Source organism: Atta colombica, unplaced genomic scaffold (genome assembly GCF_001594045.1).
Source record: "Atta colombica isolate Treedump-2 unplaced genomic scaffold, Acol1.0 scaffold107, whole genome shotgun sequence".
Taxonomy (NCBI): Eukaryota; Metazoa; Arthropoda; class Insecta; order Hymenoptera; family Formicidae; genus Atta; species Atta colombica.
The window spans coordinates 1,069,716-1,095,678 of record NW_017259192.1 but is presented as its reverse complement, the minus strand read 5'-3'; the positions used below and the strand labels follow the sequence as shown (position 1 = coordinate 1,095,678).

The 25,963-nt window shown below is 34.1% G+C and overlaps 1 protein-coding gene across 1 annotated transcript; it reads right to left on the bottom strand.

Moving 5' to 3' along the window:
- Positions 1 to 3,074: 3,074 nt before the first annotated feature.
- Positions 3,075 to 25,342, bottom strand: LOC108692453 (transcription factor SOX-9-like). The gene is made up of 5 exons (XM_018200702.1): positions 24,406 to 25,342; positions 15,682 to 15,828; positions 5,713 to 6,049; positions 4,471 to 4,778; positions 3,075 to 3,342 (listed from the first exon to the last, which is right to left on the bottom strand). The coding sequence occupies exons 1-5, from the start codon at positions 24,633 to 24,635 to the stop codon at positions 3,075 to 3,077; spliced, it is 1,290 nt and encodes a 429-aa protein (XP_018056191.1). The 5' UTR covers positions 24,636 to 25,342.
- Positions 25,343 to 25,963: the final 621 nt, after the last annotated feature.

The window sequence follows — 25,963 nt, the reverse complement described above, 5'->3', positions numbered from 1 at the left end:
TATATATATATATATATATTATACGTACATACTATATTATTACATTTGGAACGCTCGCGCCGCCGGATACCGTGTATATCGAGCGGCCGCTTGTTTGTTTGGCCTGAAATTCTGCGCTTTGGAATGGCCGGCTGTCATGGAATGATGTCATGGTGAGTATCGTGGCCGCGCCTCGTCCACGTAGTAAAGACTCTCAAGCCGGAGAATGGCTAATCCGCCATTTTCATACGTCGAGCAGGATCCGTTTCTCGGATTGCAAAGCAACTATGCCGTTAATAATTTCTTGTTAATAACAATTATCAACAAATCATATAAAGAATATCGACAATCTTATTCATCAATTAATCTTGATTCATCATATAAATCGATTTTAATTTGGAAATTTTCTCTGAGGATATCAATATTTAATTTAGCAAAAGTGCAGCATGCATTAAATATAGCGGTTCAATAAGTTGTCAGGTTTACAAGAATGCAGTGGACTCTTGATGGATTTTGATCTCCTTCAATATGATGAAAACTAACTCATCGGCAATTTTCCATATCCTGATGAAAATAGAAATCGAAGTGTAAGTCGAATATAATAGAAATGTAAACGTTGACGTCCCATTACATTCGACTTACGCTTTGATTCTTATGGGTACGGGGGTCTTTCATACATTAAAAAATACTATTTGCAAGATCCATTTAACAAAACGCTCGAATGGCATAATTGATTTTCAATATAGATTCATCATGTTGAAGGAGACCAAAATCCATAAAAAGCCACCTCTTCTTGTTAAATAAACGTTGCAGTGAAAGAAAATTGTATATAAAAATGAAAAATTTACATTTAATTAAATTAAATATTATATACTGAATCAAATTAATATCAAAATTAAATATTTAAAGAAAAATAAATGGCAAAATCGTTGTATACTAAAAAGAATTGAAATTCAAGAAACAATTTCTGTTAAACTCTGGCTTGAGTATCTTTAATAGATATGTACGTCTACAGTGAATTTTAGTGCAATTAATTTTGCACTTTATATATATCTTCTCTCCATGTTTTTTCCATTGAAATTAAGGAGATAAAGGCATATTCGTATTAAATTCCGCAAAAAAAACCTATGCAATGCTTGTTTTCAAGATATTCACGATATTAATAAATTTATATAAAAGTTATATCATATTCTTTTCAATTCGAAACGTGCTATCTGATGCAACGAGCTATTTTAACTCGTTCCAATTTATTTAAAGCATATTATTATATTTACAGGATATTACGCAAGCGTTTTGCACGATAATTGTCGCGATATCGAAATCGCGATAGAAGAACGATAGAATCTAATTTGTGCGAAAATTCTTTCGAGAAGAACACTTGAAAGGTTCGAAATCATATAATATATATGTAGCATTTTTTTTCTTCCCTTTCTTCTCGACTATCTCTCTTCACAAATTCGCAGTGTCGTCATACGTCAGAGATGACGGCGGCAGTTCCTTCTGAAGACAGGAATGCCGATCGATATAAGATCGATATAAATGGAATATCCGAAATATCTGTGTTATACTAATAACAGATTTTATCACTCGAAGCTCGCATTTAGTCGCGCATCCCTCGTACAATCAGACTCGCGCATGACTACTATTAATGAATCTCCGTAATTAATCGTTAATTACGTTGTATTTGGCTATTCTTATTATTTGGCTCTGTGTGGCCCGGAAATATCGCAGGGATTTAACACCGTGAGGATTTAATACCGCGGCGATTGATCCAATCACAATTTACTTATGTATTATAATCATTTGCTTATATAATTATTTTCTACAATCATTTTCATTTATACAAGTAACTAGGTCAATGTAACAAAATAATCGACATAATAAAATAGTCTTTATTTTACTTTCTTTATTTCACGCGACGCATTTCGTATATAATTTTTCAGCGCCGTTATCTACAGAATGTTCCAGATCTGTCAAAAAATATTTCGTAGACAAATTCTTCGGCGGCGATTTTTCCTTAATAAGAAATATGATATATATATAGTTAAAAATAAGATCATTTATGCGAATAAATTGCAGAAATTACAGAGAATAAGTCTCTTTGATTCTCAGATAATTTCAGGATAATTTTGGTAATTGTACAACTTTAATCTTCGATATGCATTTAATCTTCCGTCTAAGCTGTTTTTTTATTGTTCTAGGCTTTCAAAAAATGTGGAAAAATTCAAAATTACTTTTCAACATCTCTACATTATCAAATATTTTGTTAACGACACAGAAAATATTTTTGCTGAAATATCTAAAAATTTAATTAAATACAGATCTGAAAATTTTTTGTTGCATCTCCAAAATAATTATACATATAGGACACTCAACCTGCTAGAATACATCAAATACGATAAAGAACGTCATTAACAGTTAAAGTTAAATGTTTAATAATACAATAATATATATTCTTTATTAAATCAATTTATTTCAGCTATGATCGCCGATAATTTTCAGATTAATAATCAGTCTGAAAGCTAATAATCCCCCCTAAATTAAATTAGAAAAACTGTAAAGAATTTATTGCGAAAAATATTACCTCCTCAGGATTGCATCAGGATTCTAGCCTGATTGCTAGAATATTAAAATTTTTTGTGCATTGTTCATATTTGAGATTTCTTCGTAATTATTTTGATGATCCAAATTATTTTTATATCTGTAGCTAGCTAAATTTTTAAATATTTCAACAAAATCGTTCTTTCCATAAAGTTATTTAAAAGAAGGACTCAGACTCCATCCTCCTTTATTAACATTATTTCTCAAAGAAATTTTAAAATTTTGCTTATGCCAAAAAAGATCCAGCTTGTAGACGGAAGATTAAACGAAAATTTAGAACAATATCGACGTTGACCAAAAACGAATCACGTGGAATTTCATAAATTTGTCCATCGAATATTTCGCGGCTGATCCGGGATGGTCTACGCGAATTCTTTCTCCGATCACTTGTATCTAGATACGTAAAAATCGGACGATTCTACGATATTGCGGCGCGCAATACTCTCGGCACCGCAAAACGAAAAATAAATCGGGCATGTTTACCTCGTTTTGGTCTACATATAATTCGGCCACGTCTCAATACCAGACACGTAGCGATGTGCGTATTGCGCATAGGGCGTGGACACGTGCGGATGGCCCATCTGCGTACTCGCGTGCGAATGGTGCGCGTTATGGGCGGATATGTACTGGACTGGCGGAAGGGGAGGCTGCAACTCGTGGTACCTGACCATCTCCTGAGTCCTGTCCTCCCATGACGATACCTCCGCGATCGCCTGCTCTGAACAGTGACGCTTGATCGGTCTCTCGATCTCCTCCTCGTATCTGGAAGCGAAGCAAAACATCCCGACGTCTCATACAGAAATATTATAGAAATGTGATAAAAAAAAAATCGACAAGGTAAATTTCGAGAAATCTACCGGTTCATTTTATAATTATATACTTTTGTTAATAACCGATGTTTGCATCGAATAGTGAAGAGAAAATATGCAAAATTAAAAAGAAAAATATAATAATTATGTAGCGATAAAAGTTAAGGTACGTCTCTCGACATTATATCTTGGCATGATCTTCTTTAGAGAATCTCAAGTAAAAGTCTGTATGGACACTTAATAGTCTGTTCACGAGACAAATACAGTGATATTGCATATAAAGATATAACATGGATTACGTAAAATTGACAAAAGCTTGTATTAGATATTCGAATAGTGTTAGTTTAGCTTATTTTTTTTTTTCTATATATTGGCACCCACTTAAGTAAATCGAAAAAGTGTTCTGAACCCATTATAACCTGCAAATAACTTAGCCATTGTAATATCCCACAGAAAAATGTCCAAATTATATCACAGGGATAGTAAAAAAAAAACATTTATAGGACATCCGTATTATATGTATATATTCGGGATATTTCTGCTGTATAGGATACATGTATTAGAGCATTTTGTTTCACACATGATGTGCATTTATCCTTGTTATTCACCGAATGTTAAACAAGGATAAATGCATCATGCGTGAAACGGAATACACCTTAGTAAAATTTAAAAAAAGTTGAAAATGTTTAATTTAAAAACCCAAGATAATGTTTAATTTGAAAATCCAAAATTTATTAAAATGCTCATATTAAAGTCTTCGAAGATTTTCAGCAAATTTTCATATAAATAATGCATGACCACGCATTGATCAGCGAGCGTTTAACCTTTCGTCATATAAGATAATTTTTATAATTCAATTGTTTTTCCTATCAAAATCTAAGGAGGGAGAAGCGCCTTCTTTTCCTTAAAGTCACGCCGTCTATTTGTCTCGAATTTAGATTTTTACTTGATGGTTTCTATTTTAAGTACAATTCTTTTTAAGTCAAAACTTTCGAAGTAAGTTAATTCATTCTTTTTAGGAAGCATCCTTCCTTTGATTTGAAGTCATTGCGAAAAAGCGTAATTATGACGACCTCTTTACCTGTTGAGTAACCATTGCGAGGCGGTGGTGACTTGCACGGGCGGGTACTGATGTATTGGTGCAGTCTGGGGTGGTAAGTATAGATCGAGCTCATTGCTCTCACACTCCTGGAAGTTCACCGGAAGATTCAGATCGAGTCCGTCCAAAGTTCCGAGGCCATTTAACTGGTTCTCTTCGCCGGAGAGGCCATCTCCGACCTCGATATATCGAAGATCAACCGCTGGTTGTTGATGTGGGGATTCACTCGATGGTGTGCCGTTGACCAAATCCTGGTAATACACCGTGTTGTTCTGTGGAAGCTGATTACTCTGCGAATTAAGCGTTTTTATTTCGCAAAACGTCAAACGATTAAAATGATTAGCTTGGGGATGCAAATGGCTCGCTCGCGTGCAAAAGCTTTGAATAATTATATTTACGAGAAGCGTAAGCTTTTTGCAATTCTAAACTCGATATAATACATTGTAGTAACCTATCGCGTAATTATTAAAACGTTTAAGTCGCAATTTAATCAGCAATTATATATAATTTTTTTATATTAAGTGAAAATCGAATCTGAAATATTCAACGCAAATGAAATGCCCTGCAAAGCAGATTTTAGTGCTTAATAAAGTGCTTAATAATAGTGCTTTTTTGTGTAAATTTTATAATCTTCAAGCAAACTGCTGATCATTTGTCAATTCTGAAATACAATCCTAAACTAAAGCTGGAATATATACTCCAACTATTACATATGTAATATCACAGATTAAATTGCATCTTTGTAATTCTTATAATTTTATAATTTACAATGTTATAAAACTTAATGATTTTATTAACTTTTATAATTTTTTAATAGTTCTATAAATTTTTCAATAAAAATTCTTTGATTTATATTGTATTAGATCGATCTAAGCTGATTAGCCAATTAAATGAAATTTAAGATGAAATATTTGATATTTGCTGTAATGTGCGAGAAATAATTTTGGATCGTAATTTGTTGGATCGTTATTTCTTTCTCCATTAAATATATAATAACTAAATGATAATAAAAAATGAAAATTAAATAGCAGACAACTTACTGCTTATTAATTTTAAATTACTATTATCATTAATGTTTATTGTTAGTTTTCCAATAATCTTATTAACATTAATAATCTTGAAATAGCAGAAACATGCAAGTATCATTAATTATCTAAATCTTCTCATCAAATTGGAAATTCTCGTCGCAAGAAAGAAAACGATCGCAAAGGACGTGTTGGATACCTGATTGATATAGTGTTGTCCCCTGGGCGTTGTAGGAGGTGTCGGCGGTGAAAGACCCTGACTGGGTGTCGTGGGTGGCGAAGAGCTTACGCCACTTTGCGGTGAATTGGGTCCTTGAACACCTCTAGGACTCATGTCCTCCTGCTTCAACGACCTGGTAACACTGAACGTTACGTTGCTCTGACTCCTTGTGGGCGAACTTTCTCGGCCGGATGTCGGCCCGTTCTGCTTCCGACGTCGTGGTTGATACTTGTAATCGGGGTGCTCGCGTTTGTGAATAACGCGCAAGCGGTCAGCCTCCTCGATGAAGGGTTTCTTGTCATTGTCGGACAGGAGCCTGTACACAATCAATCGTAAAAAAAATTTAAATTAAAAATGCTAGACAAACATAATTTTCATACGTAATACACGTATTACGAGTTTTGCAGTATATTGTTCTAATATTTGTGATATTTTTTAATTAATACATTAATACTTTTTTCACATCTCTGCATGACTCTTATTTGTAATTGTTCTCTCTTTTGAGATATTTTGAATTGAATATTAATGGATTTTGGAAACTATGAAATTTTTCTTAAAAAGGTCTCGCACTAATTATATAGAAAATTAAGTTAAAAATATTATCCATTATTGAAATTTGAAAAAAGAACAAAGGCAAAGAGTCATGCGCAGATGTCATGCGTCACAAACAATATATTAATATATTAATGTATTAATTAAATAATATTAATTAAATAAAAATATCACAAAATGATATATTAAAAAACATTTAAAGCAATAAAAAAACTTAAGGCATACGTTTCAGTTAACTTTTAAGTGCACTTCAGAATTAGTCATATATGTCGATAAATAAGTAATAATGAATGAGTAATCATAAGCTGTGTTCAACAATAATAATTGAAGGAGCCTCAACCAAATAAAATTTTTCCAAAAATGTCACCTATTAGCAGTTACATGACTGGATAGAGAATCTAATGTATTATTGAATCTTGTTTGTATAATTTTTATTTACTACATTATAAGTTACATAATATATAAGAATTAACTCATTTCATTACACGAAAAGTACAGTTTTGTTGAAGTATCTAAACATATAGATAGATACAGAACTGAAAAATTTTATTTCAGTTATCAAAGTATTTATGTAGAACGCTCAGGCCCAATTTTTCTGATTAATTTGTATTTAAGTTTAACCTGATGTTTCATCCAATGGGCTTCATCATAAGATAAAACCACCAGATCTGGATAAAACATCAGATAAAGTTAACTAAAAAATGAAAAATCGAACTGGTTACTAGAATGTTGCTAGAATGTAAAACTTTTTGCAGCATCCTCATCAGACTTGAGTGTCTTACATAATTATTTTGACAATCCAACAAAATTATTTTAAGATTTGTATCTACTTAAATTTTTAGATACTTTAGTAAAATCGTTCTTTTTATGCAGGACCCAATTTTCCATATATTATAATTAGTGCGGGACCTTTCCAAATAATGTTGTAATTTTGAGATTTACGTAGCAATTCTCGGGCTTAGCCATGAAATCTGTCGTCGGTTGGACGTGATTCACGTCTCTCGCGTCGCGTGTATTATACACAAGCGAGAGCGACCGTCTCTCCTCGCGCCGTTCGTGGCCGAGCGTTTCTCGCTACCCGACATCAGAAGAGGCTTGGAACGAGAGCATTTCCATCGTCTGATATATGCTCTCGAAGAGTCGAAATGGGGAGTCTGGTTAGTGTTTCTGGACGCGTTAAAGCGCTCGAAGGCGCGCACAACTTAGTCCGCCTCGCAGAGCGGTTCGATAGGCGCGGGGGTCGGTGCATAGTTACGGTCCTTAAATGCTCTTTGTGTTTATATTCCCACTAAGCTCGTAAAGCCCGTGACCGATAAGGTTTTCCGGTGTAATAGAGAACGTCCGAGAGATTCCGGGATTTCCGTCGTGGTACACCACCCGATGACTTGTGCCACCTTATGCTTTTGTATCAGACTAGAGATTAAGATTGCGATTGAATTTAATCAAAGAAGAAAGAAAACCGATATAAGTTTAGTAAACTTTGCTTTGATTGATCAAATTCAATCCCAATTCCTAATCCGATACAGATATTAAGCGATTCACATTTTTTACCCTTTAAATATTCCATATAGCATGGATTTTCAAATAGCAATTCTCTTAAAAACATCCAGAAGACGTCTCTACCCTCTGGTTTTCTGGTTTGGAGGACATTCTCAGAACACTCTCAGATAAAGTGTACTAATGTGAGGTCCTGTCATTGCATTAATAATAAACTCATCCCGCAACATGCAGAATGATCTCAGATTCGTCGCGCTTTCTCTCAAGATATCTCCGATTCAGGTCGTCAGCGTCCGCTTCTTCTGAGTTTGATATCTCTTTCACACATTAGAATTGCTAATATGTTTCTTTAACTGCATCGTAAATAATATGCGTCGTTCGAAGTGCAAAATAAAGTGGAAGAGAACGTCATGAGAACCGTTCGAGGAAGCTGGTAATACATTATCTGGAGTATTCGCAAGCTCGGGATTTAAATCCCACGACGGGAACTGAACTCTCGAGCGGGTTGACACACGTTGAAGGCACGTATCTCAAGCTTAACCGGCGGTGTTTTGTCACCGACAAGAAAAGAGGAAGAAAGAAGAGCGGTAGACTCAAGAGAGATGGAGAGAGAAAATCCATCTGGTCAATGGACTTGCCACGAGCTTTTTTTTGGCCAATGAGTGCCGACGATAGCGAGCGATGTCGCAGCCTCTCTTTTTCTTCGCCAGATGCAACGCAGGATCAGCCAATTTAGATCTGCCAGTATCTCTACGAGGTTATTTGTACATACGTATCAAATGTTATAAAGGAGAGAGAAGAAGAGAGAAAATTCACACGGCCGAAGGTCGCATTGATATTCAATCTCGATGAATTCTCTCATCGTGGGATTCTAATTGAATTATCACGCTTGTCATCCCGAGTAACCGTCGACAAATCGCAAATTATCCGACTTTCTCGAAGCGTTCCTTGAAACACTCTTCTAAAGCGACGATAATCGCTTGATGGGATGCATAATGTAATTCTAGACGTCCTGATTTCGGCGGAACAGTCCTGCTTTCGAAGTGCTTGTCCCACCGTCCTGCCAAACATGTCAAATGTCCTTATTTTAACAAACCGCGCGCACTAAAAAATATTTTATAAATTTAAAAATCATAGAATATGTATTATTGCTTTCAAAAAAAATGCAGTAATCGAATTAATTTTTTTCGCAATGAACAAAGTGTGGATAGCAGAAAAAAAATTCAACTTTGAATTTATATTTCGAAAGCAATATTAATGAGAAAAATTAATTTTGATTTCCGTCGCTAAGAATTCCTTTTTATTTCGAATTCATCTCCTTATTACACAGATAATTTAAAATGATAAAAGAAATAATTGTACTATTTCTTTTTAATAAATCGCTATTATTGTATTTATCTTTATATCTATACATCTTCCTGAAAAATCTGATCATATTAAGAATGCAAAGGTTCAACTAATAATAGTTTCACGAAAAGCGGAGTTTCATAAAAAGCAACATGACTTTCGCAAACGTGGAACCTACTTTAAACGGCGACACAATTCTAAACTCTCAGTCATGATCACAATGGCAATTTGCGCTTTTACTTAGAACCGAGCGGCTACTGCGAGAAAATAATAGCTATCGCATTCAAAGGAAGTCCGATGTGTGGAGGAATCGTTCCTTCCGGGAGATAAGACGGATTTACCTGTTCACGCGCTATTTGCTGGCGGACCCGGAGATGCGAAGGGGCAGGTTCGGAAAAATTCACCTGACGGACACAAGGCACCTATTGTGATCCCCGGGGGCCTCTTTATCTCCGACAGGAACCGGCCGGCAGCTGCGAGCACGCGCCAAGGATGAACCGGGGATATCTGTTTTCCTTTTGTCGACAAACACATCGCGTTTGGAGTATCCGAATGGCGATACGTTTCGAGACAACGAGAGAGAGAAAGAGAGAGAGAGAGAGAGAGAGAGAGAGAGAGAGAGAAAGAGAGAGAGGGAGGGAGGGAGGGAGGAAGAGAGAGAAAAGGGCAGAATGAGAAAAAGATTTATTTTCAGACACTGGCACCTGGCTCTCTTATCAGGATTGACGTGAGACAAGTCGGCGTCGAAGTCCAACAGGATTCGACATGTCGATTGACGTAGATTAAAATGTTTGTGCTAAAGGGGACTTGTCATTTTATATTGCAGCTTTATATTTTCGTTGTGTAAATTGTAAAATTTTGCGAAAAGAAAGAAGGATAGTTACAAAGATTAACATTAGAAATATCGAGCGATTATTCTCAATTTTCTATTGTTTGTATTAATATTATTTGTGTAAAAAATAGGATTCTGAAATTTTTCGAATTTATTAAGCGAATAAATTACTATGAAAGTAAAGAAAGTGATAAAAAACTAAATATTTCATATTAGTGTAATGGATATAATTACTAAAAAAAATCAAAAAACTTCAGTATCCTCTTTTTTATACAAGAAATAAGATTGATATAAAAAAAATATACTTTTAACGTTAATCTTTATTTATCCCTATCTTTATTTCTCTTCGCAAAATTTCAATGAGTAAAAAATATTGATATTTTTCTAATGCTAAGGCATAAGATAAGTATAGAAAATTAGTTAATAGGAGAAGAACATGAAGATAAAAATCCAGGCTAAAGTTTACATGAAAATTACGCAATAATTGGGTACTTGTAATATTAATGTAAAATGTAAATTAATGTAAAATGTAAAAAAAAAAGAAAAACTATAGTATTTAAAATATTAAGATAAGAAAAATAAGAAATAAGAAAATAAGAAATAATAGATTTAAGTAAGATTTTAGTTAGCTATTAATCATAAGATGGATGTGTGAAGTTAAAAGTAATTATAATTGTAAATCCTTTCTTGGCAATTAAGCTGAAGAAATAAATTTCTATTCTATATAGCATTTTACAATTTATCATTGTCGTAATCTCATTTCAATTTCTGTTTACAGAGAAATACTGTTTTTTCATTATATATTTTTCCATATTTGATATCTTTATTATCTGCATATATTTTTTTTTACTTTTTGCAAGTATAAGGTCGCAAACATCATTATAATTCAAATGAAACGATATCTCCTTTATCCACTTGTCATTTCGTGAACCACCGCGCCCCATCGACATTACAATCTGCACATATACCGATCTTTGTAAGCATGATCGTCGTTGAACTTCGTCGTTTTATCAGTCCCATCAGTTGGCAAGCAACTCCGACCGCGTAGCGCAATCGCTCTAGCACTGTGTTCATTACCGAAGATGACTGTATCATTTGTTTCTGCGCGTGGAATCAAAACGTCTCACAATCAGAGTGACGCGCGGCGACGTCTCTCAATCGACGATCGATCGGGCAAATTCGATTCTTTGCATGCGACGCTCAAAGTGCTCAAAGATTTGTCTAGTTTATTCGCGCGTATTACGAGGCCTTGGCACAGTCAAATATCTCTCGCGTATTTGGACGAGAATGTGTTAATTACCACTAGGTCCATACCGGAAAGGTGCTAAATAATGACTTTTTAAGAGCCGAAAAAACCGTAGGTCAATGTAACATTCCAAGGACGGTTTTTATTTCTTCCGAATTGTACAAGAGACCGGAGTCATATCGATTTTGATATCTGAATTTTCAATTTCGTCTCCGATATATGTTCTTTCTCCTTCCCATATAAAGTTTAATCATGCACGAAAGTAGATAATAGTGAATAGCGAATGTCATTTGATTCCATCGATGCGTGTTTATAGACCAATATGTCGCTAATGAGCCCCAATATGGCGTTAGAAAAAAAAAATTGATTGATCTTTAATGCCGCGCGGCGTCTTATCTTTCGGCGAAAGCTCCGCCGTGACAATCGTCGGGGATATCGATCGTCGATCTTTGGCGAGCGATCGCGATCATGGCCGGTGTTATTAAATGATTCGCGACGGGGGTTCTTGTCGGCGCGTCCTCTGATGATCATTTATATGGCCCACTGGGGCACCTCGTTAGTCCCAACCAGGAAACAGAATCGTCCACGAGTCATCGCGGAGCCCGCGTATACAAGGTGTATCAAAAATTGCGTACGTATGCATACGTTGCGCATATGTTTTGTTTTATTTATATTTGAAGTTTAAAGACTCCCCCCAAAGACTTCCAAGTGAAGCCGATCAAGTCGATCGACTTCAACGGAAACAAACTTAAACGTCTTATCTCTTCGATTTCTATCTTTTCACTTACAATAGAAAAAAACATTTAACTTGCAATTATTAATATCAAAAAAACACTGTTAAATCACTGTTTTAAAATAATTTTATTATTTTCAATCTTTTTATTTTTGACAAAAAATTATCATTAAGTCATTTTCTATTATTATATAATAAAAAAAAAAACAAATTATTTTTAATTTTTGAAACACATAGTTTCCAAAAAAAAAACATCCACGTATTATTTAGTAAATAATAAATAAATGTGAGTCTTAAATGTAAACACATTTTCTTAAGTTAAATTCCTTGTTTATCTCTAGTGTTTTAATTAAATTAACAATTTGATCAGGAACAGGGGCGATCTAGAGAAATGATTAAAAATAACTCAAAATAGATATCATTTAACAGTACACAGCTATGAAAATTATACCAAGTGTTCTATTCAAGGTTTACAGAAGCAAGTGAGTCTTCTCGCCTTACGATGATTGATAAAGGAAAAATCGAAGTTATTTATATCTACAATTTAAAAACCTCACAATACATATAAATTGTATATATAATTATTCAAAAATATTCGCTACGGATTTAAATAAATAGACGTTCCTGCACTGAGAAAAATGTCTGGTTGGATTAATTGAAATTCTAACTAAAAATAGAATTTTCTAATTAAATCTACTAGAATTCTAGTTGACTGGAATTTTGATTAATAATATAATTATAGTCTTCTAGTTCGTCGTCCATTTTCAATCACTTTTTTTAGAATGTAGAGGATGTTTTGGAAAGAAAGAAAGACTTTCTAACAATGAAATCGTCATGACGAAGAAACGAGTATTAAAGAAATTCGTCTGTTATAAAGACAGGGCCGCCGACGTCACACAAAGTGTGTTCTCTGCTTACATATGCGATTCGAATTGACGAGTCTCAAGAAGCAGGAATACTTGCTACCACGTGCAGCCTAAGTGCCACGTGGTACGAGTGTTTCATACGTATATACATATGTATATGTATAGCTGACTCAAAAAAAAGGAGCATTCGCGAATTCGCTGGTAAAAATAGAACTGGTTACGTACAAACAAGTGGTCGCAAGAATTGGAACAACGCACAACGCAGTGACTCTACAAAAAACTTTTGTGTTTATCGCGCGATCTTCGCGTTGGACGATATTATAACTCTTTCTAACGATTTTAATAGAAATCATACATGCTGTGTCTTATGGAAGTGACATCAAACACGATTCCAAAACGGTGAAAGCATTATCTTTCGATATATTTATCTTTCGATGGCTTATTTTTTCTACTTCAATCACGTGAAAGGAAGTTTAACAATTAAGTTTTACAATTCTGTGAATTTTTATAAAGCTGTTGCAATAAGAAGAGTTAAACTCGTACACAGTAAAAAACTTTGTTTTAAGACATTTCACATGTCCCAAATGGGCCACCCAAATTTTTGTGTTAATTTAACATAATGCATATGTTAGAAAGTAACACAAATATTATGTAAAAAATTAACAAGAAACGTAATACTTTGACACAATTTAAAAACAAATTTTATGTTAAATTGACATTTATAATATTAAATTTGACTAAAATTAAATGTTATTTTCACATTTTTAGTTTAGGCGATGCCTCTGTGATATTTAACATATATATGCAATATATAGATTTAACAGATATTTACTGTTACAAAGAGAAAATAACACAAAATATCTTTTTACATATAAAATATATAACTAGTTGCAGAGAACATATTTCTTTAGTAAAATTGACATTTATAATATTATATATTAAATCAAAACACACATTTATTCATTTATTCATTTATTCTTAATTTATGTAATTTAAAATTACATTATTTTTATGTTATTTGCTTACTTATTTATAAATTGTTATTTTAACACTGAGAAATGTTAAATGTTAATTTAACATAAAATATTCAAATAACATAATCATATTATGTTAAATTAAAACTCAGATATGTTAAAAATTCAACAAAAAAATTTTAACAAGGCGTTTTAACATAAATACAAAATATTTTTCACTGTGTAGTGTCAAATATTTACCAGAAATATGTAAAAATGTAGAGAATACTTTCAAGTTTCAATAGTAAATTAGCAATTAAATTTTTGGAGTTATATATTATAAATTAATAAATAAATTAATAAATAACAATTAATATTGATATAATTAATTCTCCATTTGCAATTTTAGCTTTTTTGACACAAGCAAAATTTCATTATCAAATTTCTCCATAATAAAGAATGGCATAATTTCCCCTCCTAAAATATCGTATTAAAAAACTATTTATTAATGGATTAGACATTATTACGAATAACCACATTTTTTGAAAATCTAAAATAGTAAAAAAAATCTTGGGCTGGACAGAAGAAATAAAAATACGATTGCAGGTAAAGGATTAAATTATAATCGCCAGTCTCTCTTTTATCAGCATAATTTTATCTTGTTCCTTCGCACGAATTCAATGCACGAGAAAATCATTAAATTGGGAGTAAAAACACAGGTGGCATCGAATTGACGACAGCTGAAATGATCAGCAGCACATTTCCATGCTTTCGGTTCACGATCCGATTTTCTACGAACAAGACGAACGCAAACGAAGATCAGCAAGCGCGATTCCCTCGCATGACTGATCGCCGCCTGGCGAGCTCGCATCTGTGAGAGAATCGAGCTTATCAGATCAAGAGAACGGAGAGGCATCCGATTGAAGACACGTGGTGCCGATTAATTTTATCGAAACAGTGTCTTTCCGCCAGGCAAGGAGACCGCTGAAAGTTTATTCGTCGGCTGCAGAACACTTGAGTGCGCACTTAGGTTTAATCGTCTTCAACTGCGGGACTTTTATACGATTAAAATAAAATTGAATCGAGAAGAAAAATTAAAGCAAAAGTTTATATTAAATTGAAGCAAAGATTTAATTAAATCTTATCGGATTTGGAGCTAAATAATTTTACAAAGACAAGAGAAGAGAAAGAGGAGTATAAAGTATAAAAAAATTATCTATAATAAATACTCCATCGGCAATGAGTTAGTTTAAGAGAACAGTTTTTTAACTATAAATTTTTTAATTATAAAAAAATTCTGTCAAATTTAAATTTATAAATAATAAATAAAATACAATCCGATTTCTATTATAATAGAAATATTAAAGCTTTCACAAATATAAGAATTTTTTTCAAATTTTTATACAGTCTGAAGCAACGTATAAAAATCTGTAATAAAATTTGAAAATACAGGTAGAAAAATAATTTTGCTAAAGCATCTAAATAAGCTAGATACCGATTTGAAAATAATTTTGTTGGACCATTAAAATAATTATGTAGGATTTTCAAATATGATGAGTAATGTTGTAAAAAATGTTGACATTTTAGCAGTTAATTTGAGTGTCCTTTCTAAAAATTTTTGTAGTCTAACAAAATTATTTTCAGATCTAAACTAAATTTTTAGATTTTTCAGCAAAATCATTCTCTCCGTGTAATCGACAACAATTTAAAAATATATATATATATATAAAACAGATTTTAAATAATTGTTAAATATATAGATTGTAACGCAGATTGTAAAGTATCTAAGATTTTACGCTAATCTAAAATAATTATAAATGCCGTGCCTCTTCTAGGATTTGTCACGTTATACTGATTTACGCTACCGTTTCGCCTGACAGTTCAAAATATTGACGCGAGCACAAAGAAAGTGCCACACTCACCGCCATAATTTTCCCAGTGTTTTCGACAGCTCGGCGTTGTGAAGCTGGGGATACTGATCAGCCAGTTTTCGCCTCGCAGCTTGGGCCCATACCATAAACGCATTCATGGGCCTCTTGACGTGGGCCGCCCTTTTGTCGCCGGAGCCCCTGCAATTCGAAGACATTATCTTCATTGGAAACGATACACCTCTACAAATTTACGTGAACGTTCATAAAATTCTAAATATATTATGGAGATTTTTCTTTAATAATTGTACTTGCAAGAAACATTTCTTATATATAGTGAATTTGATTGGATGTATTTATATATAAATGTTGTATGTGTATAAATAAAGGTGTAAAAATATATATTTAACATAAGTATAAAAATAAATTTTAAAAAAGACACGAAATCCTCAATACATTTTATTATACTGTTAAGTAAAATCTGTATTTTATAATTTGAATTATTTGTACTTTACTTTTATGCAAATTAAATTAGTGTACAATTTAATATGCGGTTTTAATATGCGCATTAGTGCGTCCAATCAAATTCGTTATTAGCCATAATCACTGTTGATTATGCCGTTATTCTAAATTAATAATTCAATCTGTTAGCTCGTAAGATTCTTACGCAACTAATTTTAACACCATAACTACGCTCTTATTATTTTCGAAATTAACGCTTAATATTTTACTGTTTCTTCCGGTATTTTAGTTTCTCTCGCAATACAATTCGATAAAAATATTTTTATAAATTATATCAACATACAATAACTCATGAAATCGTATCATGGTTTCATTCCAAAATTCAAAAATGAAAATGTGTTTCGATATACAACTGTCAGTACTGAAAAACTACAGTTCACATCATGCACATTATAAAATTTCAGTACTGATTGTGTTGAATGTATATCGAAACACAGCCGATATCTATCTCAAAATAATAGATATTTCTTTGTTTACATATTGCATTGATATTATAAGGCTGTCAGACGGCTTGCATTCTGCTTGCATTCTGAATCAATTAAGTTAATAGATAATATATTTAAAGTATCTTAGAGATATCAATTTATATAAGTCTTTATGATGTTTTATTGAATTTTGGGATCTGTCTTTTCTTAAATCCTTCGAATGGTTGCTGAGAACCTTTTCTGGAGGAAGACTTGATTATTCTCAGCTTAACTGGATGGACTTGAAATCCTGTGAAGCTCACGTTTTCTATTATTTGACAAGAGTTATTACTTAACTAGATTTCTGCTGAGAAATTCTCGGGCAAAAAAAGAAGTACAGATAATTGTGTACATTCAATTAATTTCGAGTCACGATATATTATACAGGAAAAGAAGAGATTCAGTGAGTTCCTTCAAACTTTCACAGAATCGCTAGAATCTCTGCTATGACTTGAAACGCCTAATAAGAAATCCTAATAAGTAAAAAACATTTTGAAATATTGCAGCAATGTTTTAAATTTTTTTAAATATTTCTTGCTTATTAGAATACAACGATTTGATTTTTCAAATTGATAGAAATAAAAGCTAAATGCAACGGCTTGAAGGATTTTCTCTCTTCCTTCTCTCTATCCACCTATACCCGGTCGACCATTCTGGCGGATAATCTGGTGACTTGCAGAAGAAAATAACCAGAGGCGACGAGGCATAATATATACATACACACGCACACACAAACACGTATCCGTATCGAGTTCTCGGCGCGGGCTACCCCCGGGTCATCCTGGCGAGCGGCGCGGAGCGTTTAAAACCGGCCTTAAAATAACACCGTGGCTGCCGACGTGTGACGGGTAGGAATGGACGTATCCCTTTCTTTCCGAGAAGATGACTTCATAAAACTTTTGCCCCATCTAGAGCCGGGGATCGACGTGACTGACGTGATTGCCGCGTCGGGAGAGATATCCTGGGCCTCCGTTTCCCCCCTTCTCTCTCTCTCTCTCCCTGTTTTTCTTTTTACCCTTAATCGAGGATTCTTTAAGGACTCACGCGCGGCCGCCCTGAGCGGACGGCCGTGAGGCGTGAAGAACGGCCGGCATACGGTATACGAGATTATTTTCTGTTGGAAATCGTTAGGTAGATAAAGAGACAGGCAGTGCTTATTATGCATTCTAAAATGCTGTCGAGGCAATCGAATTAAGATACGAAGGCACAGATCGGGTATAACGGTACTAACGATACGTAAATAATATCAGATTGATGTATACAGAAAAATACATATCTATATGTAAGTAATAATTGTTTCAGATATTTCAAAAGTTCATGTATTCGCTTTATCATAAGCATTAAATTTATTGAAAATATATTCTGAATCTTATATTTTACTCAAGATTATTAAATTAAAATAAATTCGATTTATTATAAAGTCGTTCTTTGATCAATTTTGCAATAGTCTTTGAAAGAAAATAAATTCTTATTTTGAGTATATAATAATTGATTTTTAATTTTTAATAAATTTTAGATTATTATTAAGAAAACATTCTTTATTAAAGATAACTATTGCTTAAAAGGTATAAAAGATATAAAGTAAATTGAGTAATCACTTTTTTTTAGTAAAAACATATTTTTCTGTGCGTAAATTACGTATATTAACTTTCAAGATTTGTTTGCTTTGTTGTTTGAAATTCTCAAAAATTTTTGTACTTAAAACTTAAATATATATTTAGGCGTTGAACAGAAAGAAAGCGAAGATTCTAGATGCAAAAAGTTATACAAGCAACGCGAACAAATCATTACTATACACGAGTTATTCGTGTTCTGCGCATTTCTATTCTTTGAAATACTAGGAGCACCTAGTCCTAATTAAGTAATGATCTTTATATACTTTTCTTACTTTTTTTAATACACAGCTTTATAAATACTTTCTAAAGATATTAAAGTATATATAAGAATCACTTAATAATTTTTATATATAACTCATAAAAATGATGAAAATTACCTTAGATACGAACAATTCATTCTGTTCATGTAAAAAGATTAGAAAATCATCGTATGATTAAGAATTAAAATATATTATTGTACACTAAAAAAAATATATTAAATCTCAATACATATTTCTCAATTCATATTTGAATAGAAGAAATTCTAAACATTTATTTACACTACATAAATAGTTAAATATCAATAAAAAATTTATATTATAAAAAATTTATATTAAATTAAATTAATAATTTTCATATCAAATAAATATATATTTACATTTAATAAATGTAAAACTATTCAAAGAAATATTTATTAAAATTTAGTTTTTTTGGTGTAATAAATGAAGATGGTTCGAAAATTGAGGACCAAGATTAATATACGTATAAAAGCAAAGTTAATATAAAAAAAAAATCAAATATAATATATGAAAAAATTACGTTGCATTCTATGTTTCTATTATTTTGGTTCATTTTTTCCAGTTTCAAATTGTTAATACTTCATCTTAAAAGAATCCAGAATTATAAGAAGCACATCTGATGAGCCATTTCACGAAGATTAGAGATCACAAATGATTGGAACACTACATTGCACACTACATGGAAAAAATGTTCACGTATATTTACTGCCTTGAAATATGTTTATCATGATTGATTTCTGAATGGGATGAAAGAATCGCTCTGAATGATTCCGGCTAAGGAATTTGAGGGGATAATCATGCTGGTAACAATAATTCAGGATGTAATCGGACTTATAAGCGTTCGATTCGCGCGGGGATTACACGGGGATAAGCGTGGCGAACGTGCGTAACGCGGGTGAAAAGGACTCTGGCGCGCGTCTCAAGGATTCGAAAGCGGTCCCGCAGTATATTTCGGCCTCTTTGAAATGAGAGGGGCGTTAAATCCGTGTGTAAACCCGTGGAGCCGTTGGTAATTAGCGTGGGCTCACTAACGAGGGTTTTCACGGCGCTCCTCGACGCGAGCGCGCGGCACACACGACGCGCGCGCTTTACCTGGATAAACGCAAAAAAAAAAGAAAAAAAACATGTATACGATGCGTGCGACTCTGCGTTCGCGATGAAGGCGTGGTACCGTGCAAAATGGCACGAATGTGCTGCCTTGCAACGGTAAGAAACGCGCGTATATAAGAACGACATCACACTAAGGCTGAAATCAGACGTATTGAAGATTGAGGATGAAGATTGAAGATTGAAATTTGACAATAAAAAAATTTTAGCTCCTATTTGGATTTGTCAAATTTCAATATCTTAATCTTCAATACGTCTGATGATTTCAATTCAATAAGCACGAGAAAAAATTTTCCTTGCTGTAGTTAATTTTGGATAAAATATATTTGTTACCTAATTATAAATTTACAAACGGCAAAATATATATATGGTTTACTGTTGCTGCTATAATAAAGTATTACAGCTATATAAGCTATACATTAGCTATAATACCTACTTATATTTTAGCTGTCTATATTTTACACCTACGATTTAGTTAACAAACACAGTTTTTAATTTTTAGTTGCGGCAGCTACTTTGTTTCCATGTAAAAGGAAAATGAAAAGAACAATAACGCGACAATCAATAATTCAATTCTGCATTTTGAATACGATTTTCACCGAACTATCGTTGAACATGATTTTACATTTAAGCCTCCACCAGCCAAGTTGTACTTATAAAGCAGATCGATATTTTAATTATTTATATTAAGATTCTGATAAATAAATTTAAATTTGTAAAACGAATTTCTGTGATTACAGTAAATAATAAAAGTTCGTTATTAGAACTTTCACAAATATATACAAAATTTTGTTTCAGATTTTTATACAATCTGCAATGGAACAATAATAATATAAAAATTTGCGCTGAAATTCGAAGATCCAGGTTGTTAACAAAAGATAGAAAATGCCATCGCTAATGAAGGATTAATAATCAAAATATAATTTAGTAATTATAGCTTCTGTGAGATGCGCGATATATTCTCATGGAAATCCATGGGAATTAAAAAACCGGTCGATTTTATCGGGGCTCTATCGTCGGAATAAACATCGCATCCATTCCTCCTGAGATAACCCCGTAATTGAGGGTTAACGATAAGTGCGCGTAACGATACACTCTGTGATTTCTGTCGTGGCCCATTCTGCTCTATGATTTAACCGCGTACCTAGCCGCGTAATCGCTTTTCCTCGTTATTCTGAATTTTTCTGGAACCTTATCTTCGACGCTCGCGACAGCCGCGATCTTCTGGTCATTCTTTTTGTATACGATTAACGACATTGAGATTATAGGGTGAAATCATAAGCCAGTCTTTTCATGATCATTTCCTCCCGGAAAAATTGGCATTTCATGTTTCATTCATGATAGATTTCTAGCTGAGACAATTTTAAAGTTCTTATAATACGTTTTCAAAGAGAACACTTTGCCTCATAATACCATTTGCCAGATTGTCTTTTTATAGTTTTAAAGTCGATTCCTGAATTAAGATATATTCAAACTTCTTATTAAGATTTTCTAGAGACATCTATAAATAATTTTCTAGATATAGAAAATTTCATTTCTTATAAAAAATTCTTGAAAAAAAATGAGATTTTACTTTTTAAAGTGAAATTTCACTTCAAAGAATTTAGAGAGTTAATTATCTTATTAGTTTTATAATAATGTAATATAATTCCGTGTTTCCATATTAACATTTAAAGACTCGAGTATTTCATTATTGTTGACCGTTTCTACCTTTTAGATTAATATTACATTTCTTGCGTGAAAAGGTGGGATTCTGAAATTTTTTGATTCTCAAAATTATGTTTTTTACACTGATAAAATATTTAATTTTTCATCATTTTCTACAATAATTTATTCACTTGGCCATTTTAATGATTAAGAAACGTTGCTATTTTTAGTATTAACGTAACATAAGCGCCTCTATAAACGCTTTGATAAGATATTTTTCAGTTCCTGGAAACTTTTTTAATCTTCCTGATAGATTCTTTCATTCTATTTTTTTTTTTTTTTACAGAGTAATTAATTGATCATCGCGACAACTAAAAATATTAGATCGCGGTATCGGCAGCCATTATGGCGCGGCAGTTGGAAGATCAGAAAGCGCGTTGCACAATTTTGCGCATATCGAGGTCACGCTCGCGATTTTATCGAGTTCGTCGGTGATCTAATGATTTTTCATCGGCTATTACCAAGTGAGCGTTGAGGACACCGATGACTTTGCTTCTAAAGTGCAGGAAGAAATAGCGTTTCATTTTTTTCTCTTTCTTTTCTCCTTCCCCCCATTCTCTCTCTCTCTCTCTCTCTCTCTCTCTCTCTCTCTCTCTCTCTCTCTCTCTCTCGAGTCGTTATCAGGTCGCTATTTTAAGATCGCCTGCCTTCCCACGATGAAGGAGGGCCGGCGAGCGGGACGCGGCGATCGGGCATTAATTAGCCAATTTGCGTTAATTGGCGTCCGAGGACATTTTTCCGCGGAGACGCGCGTTTCCCAGGCCGGGGAAACGAGTGCGTCATAATTGAGTTAGCGTTACGTATTTTTAAGGCCGCGCCACGCTTCCTCGCCCGCTTCTTCTCTCCCCGACGGCTGGCTTCGTCGCCCCGTTCCTTTCCTTCTTCTTTCTCTCCTCTGATTTTTTCCCCCCCCCCCCCTCGCGTGAGTTAAGTCCACGAGGCTTAACAGCATGACCACATGCGTATGTTAACGCGTCGCTAATGCGACTCGTGGTGATTAAAACACTTTGCGAAAACACTGAGAATCAAGAAAGCTTATAGAAAAGAAAAAAAAAAGAATATTTCTCGGAAATGTCTTCGACGATTTATTAATCATTCTGATCTAAACGAAAAAAAAAAAAATAAAAGCATTAAAATGAAATATTAATGTGAGACATACATCTAGAATATTTTATTTGTCATACATAAAGTAACTTTTTATTTACACAAATTCCAATTATATTAATTTTTCTCTTTTCTCTTTTTGGAAGTTTATTTCTTTTATACATTTTGTTACTATATATTAATTTTCTGTTCAATTCGTTTTATTGATGTAAGTTTACATTTTACATCATAGATTTATGATTTACATATTCATTTTGGTATTTTATTTGTAACATGTTAACCTTGCACATACACAACTATATTGTTTTTCTTTCTATCATCAGATCTCTTTATAGTGTGTTTAGTTTATAGTGTGTTTCATTTTTTTTTTTTACAACTAGCCATCTTTGATGAATCTCAAGTTTACTAATTATAGATCTATCAGTTATTAAACTATGTACGAAGATTATAAACAGGAGTCATTTTTATCTCCTTTAAAGCGAATAAAAATAATATTCTTTAATACTCCACAAAAAAAAAACCTTCAAAATGATTGAAAAGTCAAAGTATGATTGAAAATTATATCCAGATAGCACAGAGAAAATTCTTTCAAAAAGAATTCAGTTGTTATGTCAACTTAGAATTCATTTTCAGATACAAAAAGAATTCTTTCTTTGAACAGTTCTGAGAAGAATTTTTTTTGCATCTGAAAATGAACTCTTCTCTCAGAGAGAGGATTGAGATGACATACGACTGAATTCTTTTTATATTATCTGGAAGGATATGAAGATGACATATGATTGAATGCTTTTTGTACTATGTATCTGAAATGGAGCTTATAAGATTTATATCGATTAATGATAAAAGCATAATTTTTCAAATTCTTTCCATTGCGCTATCATCGAAAGCGAAATCATATTTGATCGATACAAATCATTCCAACAGCAACGTTCTATCAATATTACAGTATATGCAATGTTTTGCTGTAAGTTTCTGTATATTGTATGCCGTATAAGATAGAACAGACTTCGCATTTCTATAAAGTTGTCATCAGTTTAAAAAGAGTGAAATAACTTAAATTTTCTCTCTCTCTCTCTCTCTTTCTCTCTCAAGTATCGAAATGAAGAGAAATGCTAATGTGATTTATAATTTTCTTTTTAATGAATTTGAGCAGTATTTACAGTTCGTTTTTCTTTTAAGACCGTCTTAAGTAATATTTAAATATGCTAATGGTTCATATGGCATTTTATGAATTTTCTATAATAAGTTATTAATAATAAATTTAAGCCTTTAGTCATAAAAATTGACCAATCACAGTCAAAGTGAGAAAAATAATCGACTATAATTGATTTCTCTTAAGATTGAAGATTTAAATGCTGATTCTATAATGAGTCGATAGTCCCAAGTCTTATCAGTGAAGTTGACCAATAGCCAACTTGTACGCTTAACATTGATTGATCAATTTTGCCGATTAAGACTAAGACTTCCGACTACAGATTCATTGTCAGCATAATACTTTTTAAAATCAGCATAATACTTTTTACAATAAGCTATTACTTAAATTTTAAGTCTTAAGAAATTAACCAATCACAATCGAATGTAAGAAGAATAATCGACTAATCAATTTCTTAAGATTTATGACTTAAGATTTAAAGCTTAGATAACGGCTTATTGTAGAAAGTTCATTAGGACCATACTTAAGACAGTCTTAAGGCTATGGCATACAAAAAAACTTAGGGCAGTAAGACGTAAGCAGTAAGGAAATCAACAATTGTTGGATTCGCTATAGTTTATTCGCTCATAGTTTATATACTTATAGCTTTACGGACTCTACTATGATTGGTCAATTCGCTTAGTGCTTACGTTTTATCGCTCAAGTTTTTTTGTGCTATGACCCTTAAATATAAAAAACGGTTATGAATATATCGACCTATATATCTTATTACGTCTATGAACGATGATTCGAGGGTGAGAAAAAAATTTATCACGCAATACACTTACTTGGTGGCAACAGGTACCAAGGTCCAGTCGTATCCTTGGAGAACCTTGGCAACGGCAGCACTAATCCCTTCGCCGCCATTGGCGGCCACCGTCGCCGCGGCAGCGGCGGCTGCTGCGGCGGCCGTTGCTGACGTTTTGCCATTTCCATTGATGTTATTGTTGTTATTGTTTCCGCCCGCCGGCGAAATCGACGCGCCGCTGCTTTCCGGTTTGACGTCGTTCATCTTCATCCCCTTCGTCGTGTACGTCGCGCGAACAATAGATTTCCACCAAGGTCGTCGAGAGTATCGAAAGATACCATACGATCGTACACAATCTCAGTCCTGCCGATTTATCGCGTACGACACGCGGAAAACACGTCTCATCTCGTATCAGCCTCGACGAGAAGTAGCCTCAATCGATCAGTTCGTCATCGGCCGTGATATCGCCGCCGCTTTTGTTATCACTTTATCATCGCGGCGAACGTATGAGCTTCCGTTTCCCCGTGATTCTCCCCACTCGGTCTAACAATAAATTTCAACTGCTGATCTCGAGCCTCTTTCCCTCTCCCTCGTGGAATTTCGGGCGTCACGTCTCGATCGACGACTGTCACGTTTATAATCAATATCACTGTTGATTAACTCGCGACATCGCGTATCTCGCGCGTGCACACACGCGTGATTCCATATAGCGTTCTTGCCTTCTGCGTCGGTTGTCTTTCGTTCGTCGCAGTTCGCCGAACTCCGTCGCTTCTTATCTGCGCTGCTTCTCTTTGTCCGTCTCAAAAGTCTCGCCGTCTGGTGTTCTTCCCGAGAAGGCGAGATCAGAGTTGCGTATCGCGTAAAATCGTGATCGACAAGGGTTTTCCTCGATTCCTCTTATCCTTCCTCGTAGATCGCACTTCCTTCAAGAAAGATTTTTCGCTTCGCTCATTTGGATAACACGTGACTCGGTAGATAGATATCACTAATGTTTTAAGCGAATTCTTGTATCTTACAGTTCACCGTTGTCGTCGTGTATATCCTTCGAGAAGAAAAACAATATCTAACTATATCTAACAATACAAGTATAGTAGCGTGACGTCACCAAGAATTGAAATTATCAAGAAGTGTTCGCGGAATCCACGAGAAATCTGCGACAATCTCGATAGATCTCCGTTCGGTCAATCGTAGGTAACTGTTATAACTCGCGTGCCGTAGATTACGACTTCACATCTTTCCGTCTCGAGTCCTTCGCGTAACGTCGAACAATTTCACACATCGAACAATCCCCAATACCGGGATCTTTCCGCTCGCCTCCGGACCGGATGACGACGGGGCGCGCGCTCACGTTACTCGCGATAACTCGCGTCGCGTTCAAGCTCTCGAGTCTCGGGGTTTCGGCGGGTCGCTTGTCGCGCGATCGGCGCTCGAGTGAGGTGGTTGCATCGCCTCGGGGCAGTTTCCACCACGAGGCCTGACATCGTTCACTCGGCTCGGCTGGCTCGTTTTGGGGGCGGGGCGAAGGCAGCGGCGCTGGTAACACTTGTTGCTCCGTGGAGTCCCGGCGACGGTCGCGTGCACCGGGAGGGAGATGACGG

What these genes read in the sequence shown, in the direction of transcription:
- LOC108692453 (XM_018200702.1), bottom strand. Translation starts at nt 24,635, where the DNA reads ATGAAGATGAACGACGTCAAACCGGAAAGCAGCGGCGCGTCGATTTCG. An exon ending in GACAACACTATATCAATCAG is followed by an intron (nt 4,779 to 5,712) that starts GTATCCAACACG and finishes CTTAATTCGCAG; the next exon opens with AGTAATCAGCTTCCACAGAA. An exon ending in TCGCAATGGTTACTCAACAG is followed by an intron (nt 3,343 to 4,470) that starts GTAAAGAGGTCG and finishes CTTCGCTTCCAG; the next exon opens with ATACGAGGAGGAGATCGAGA.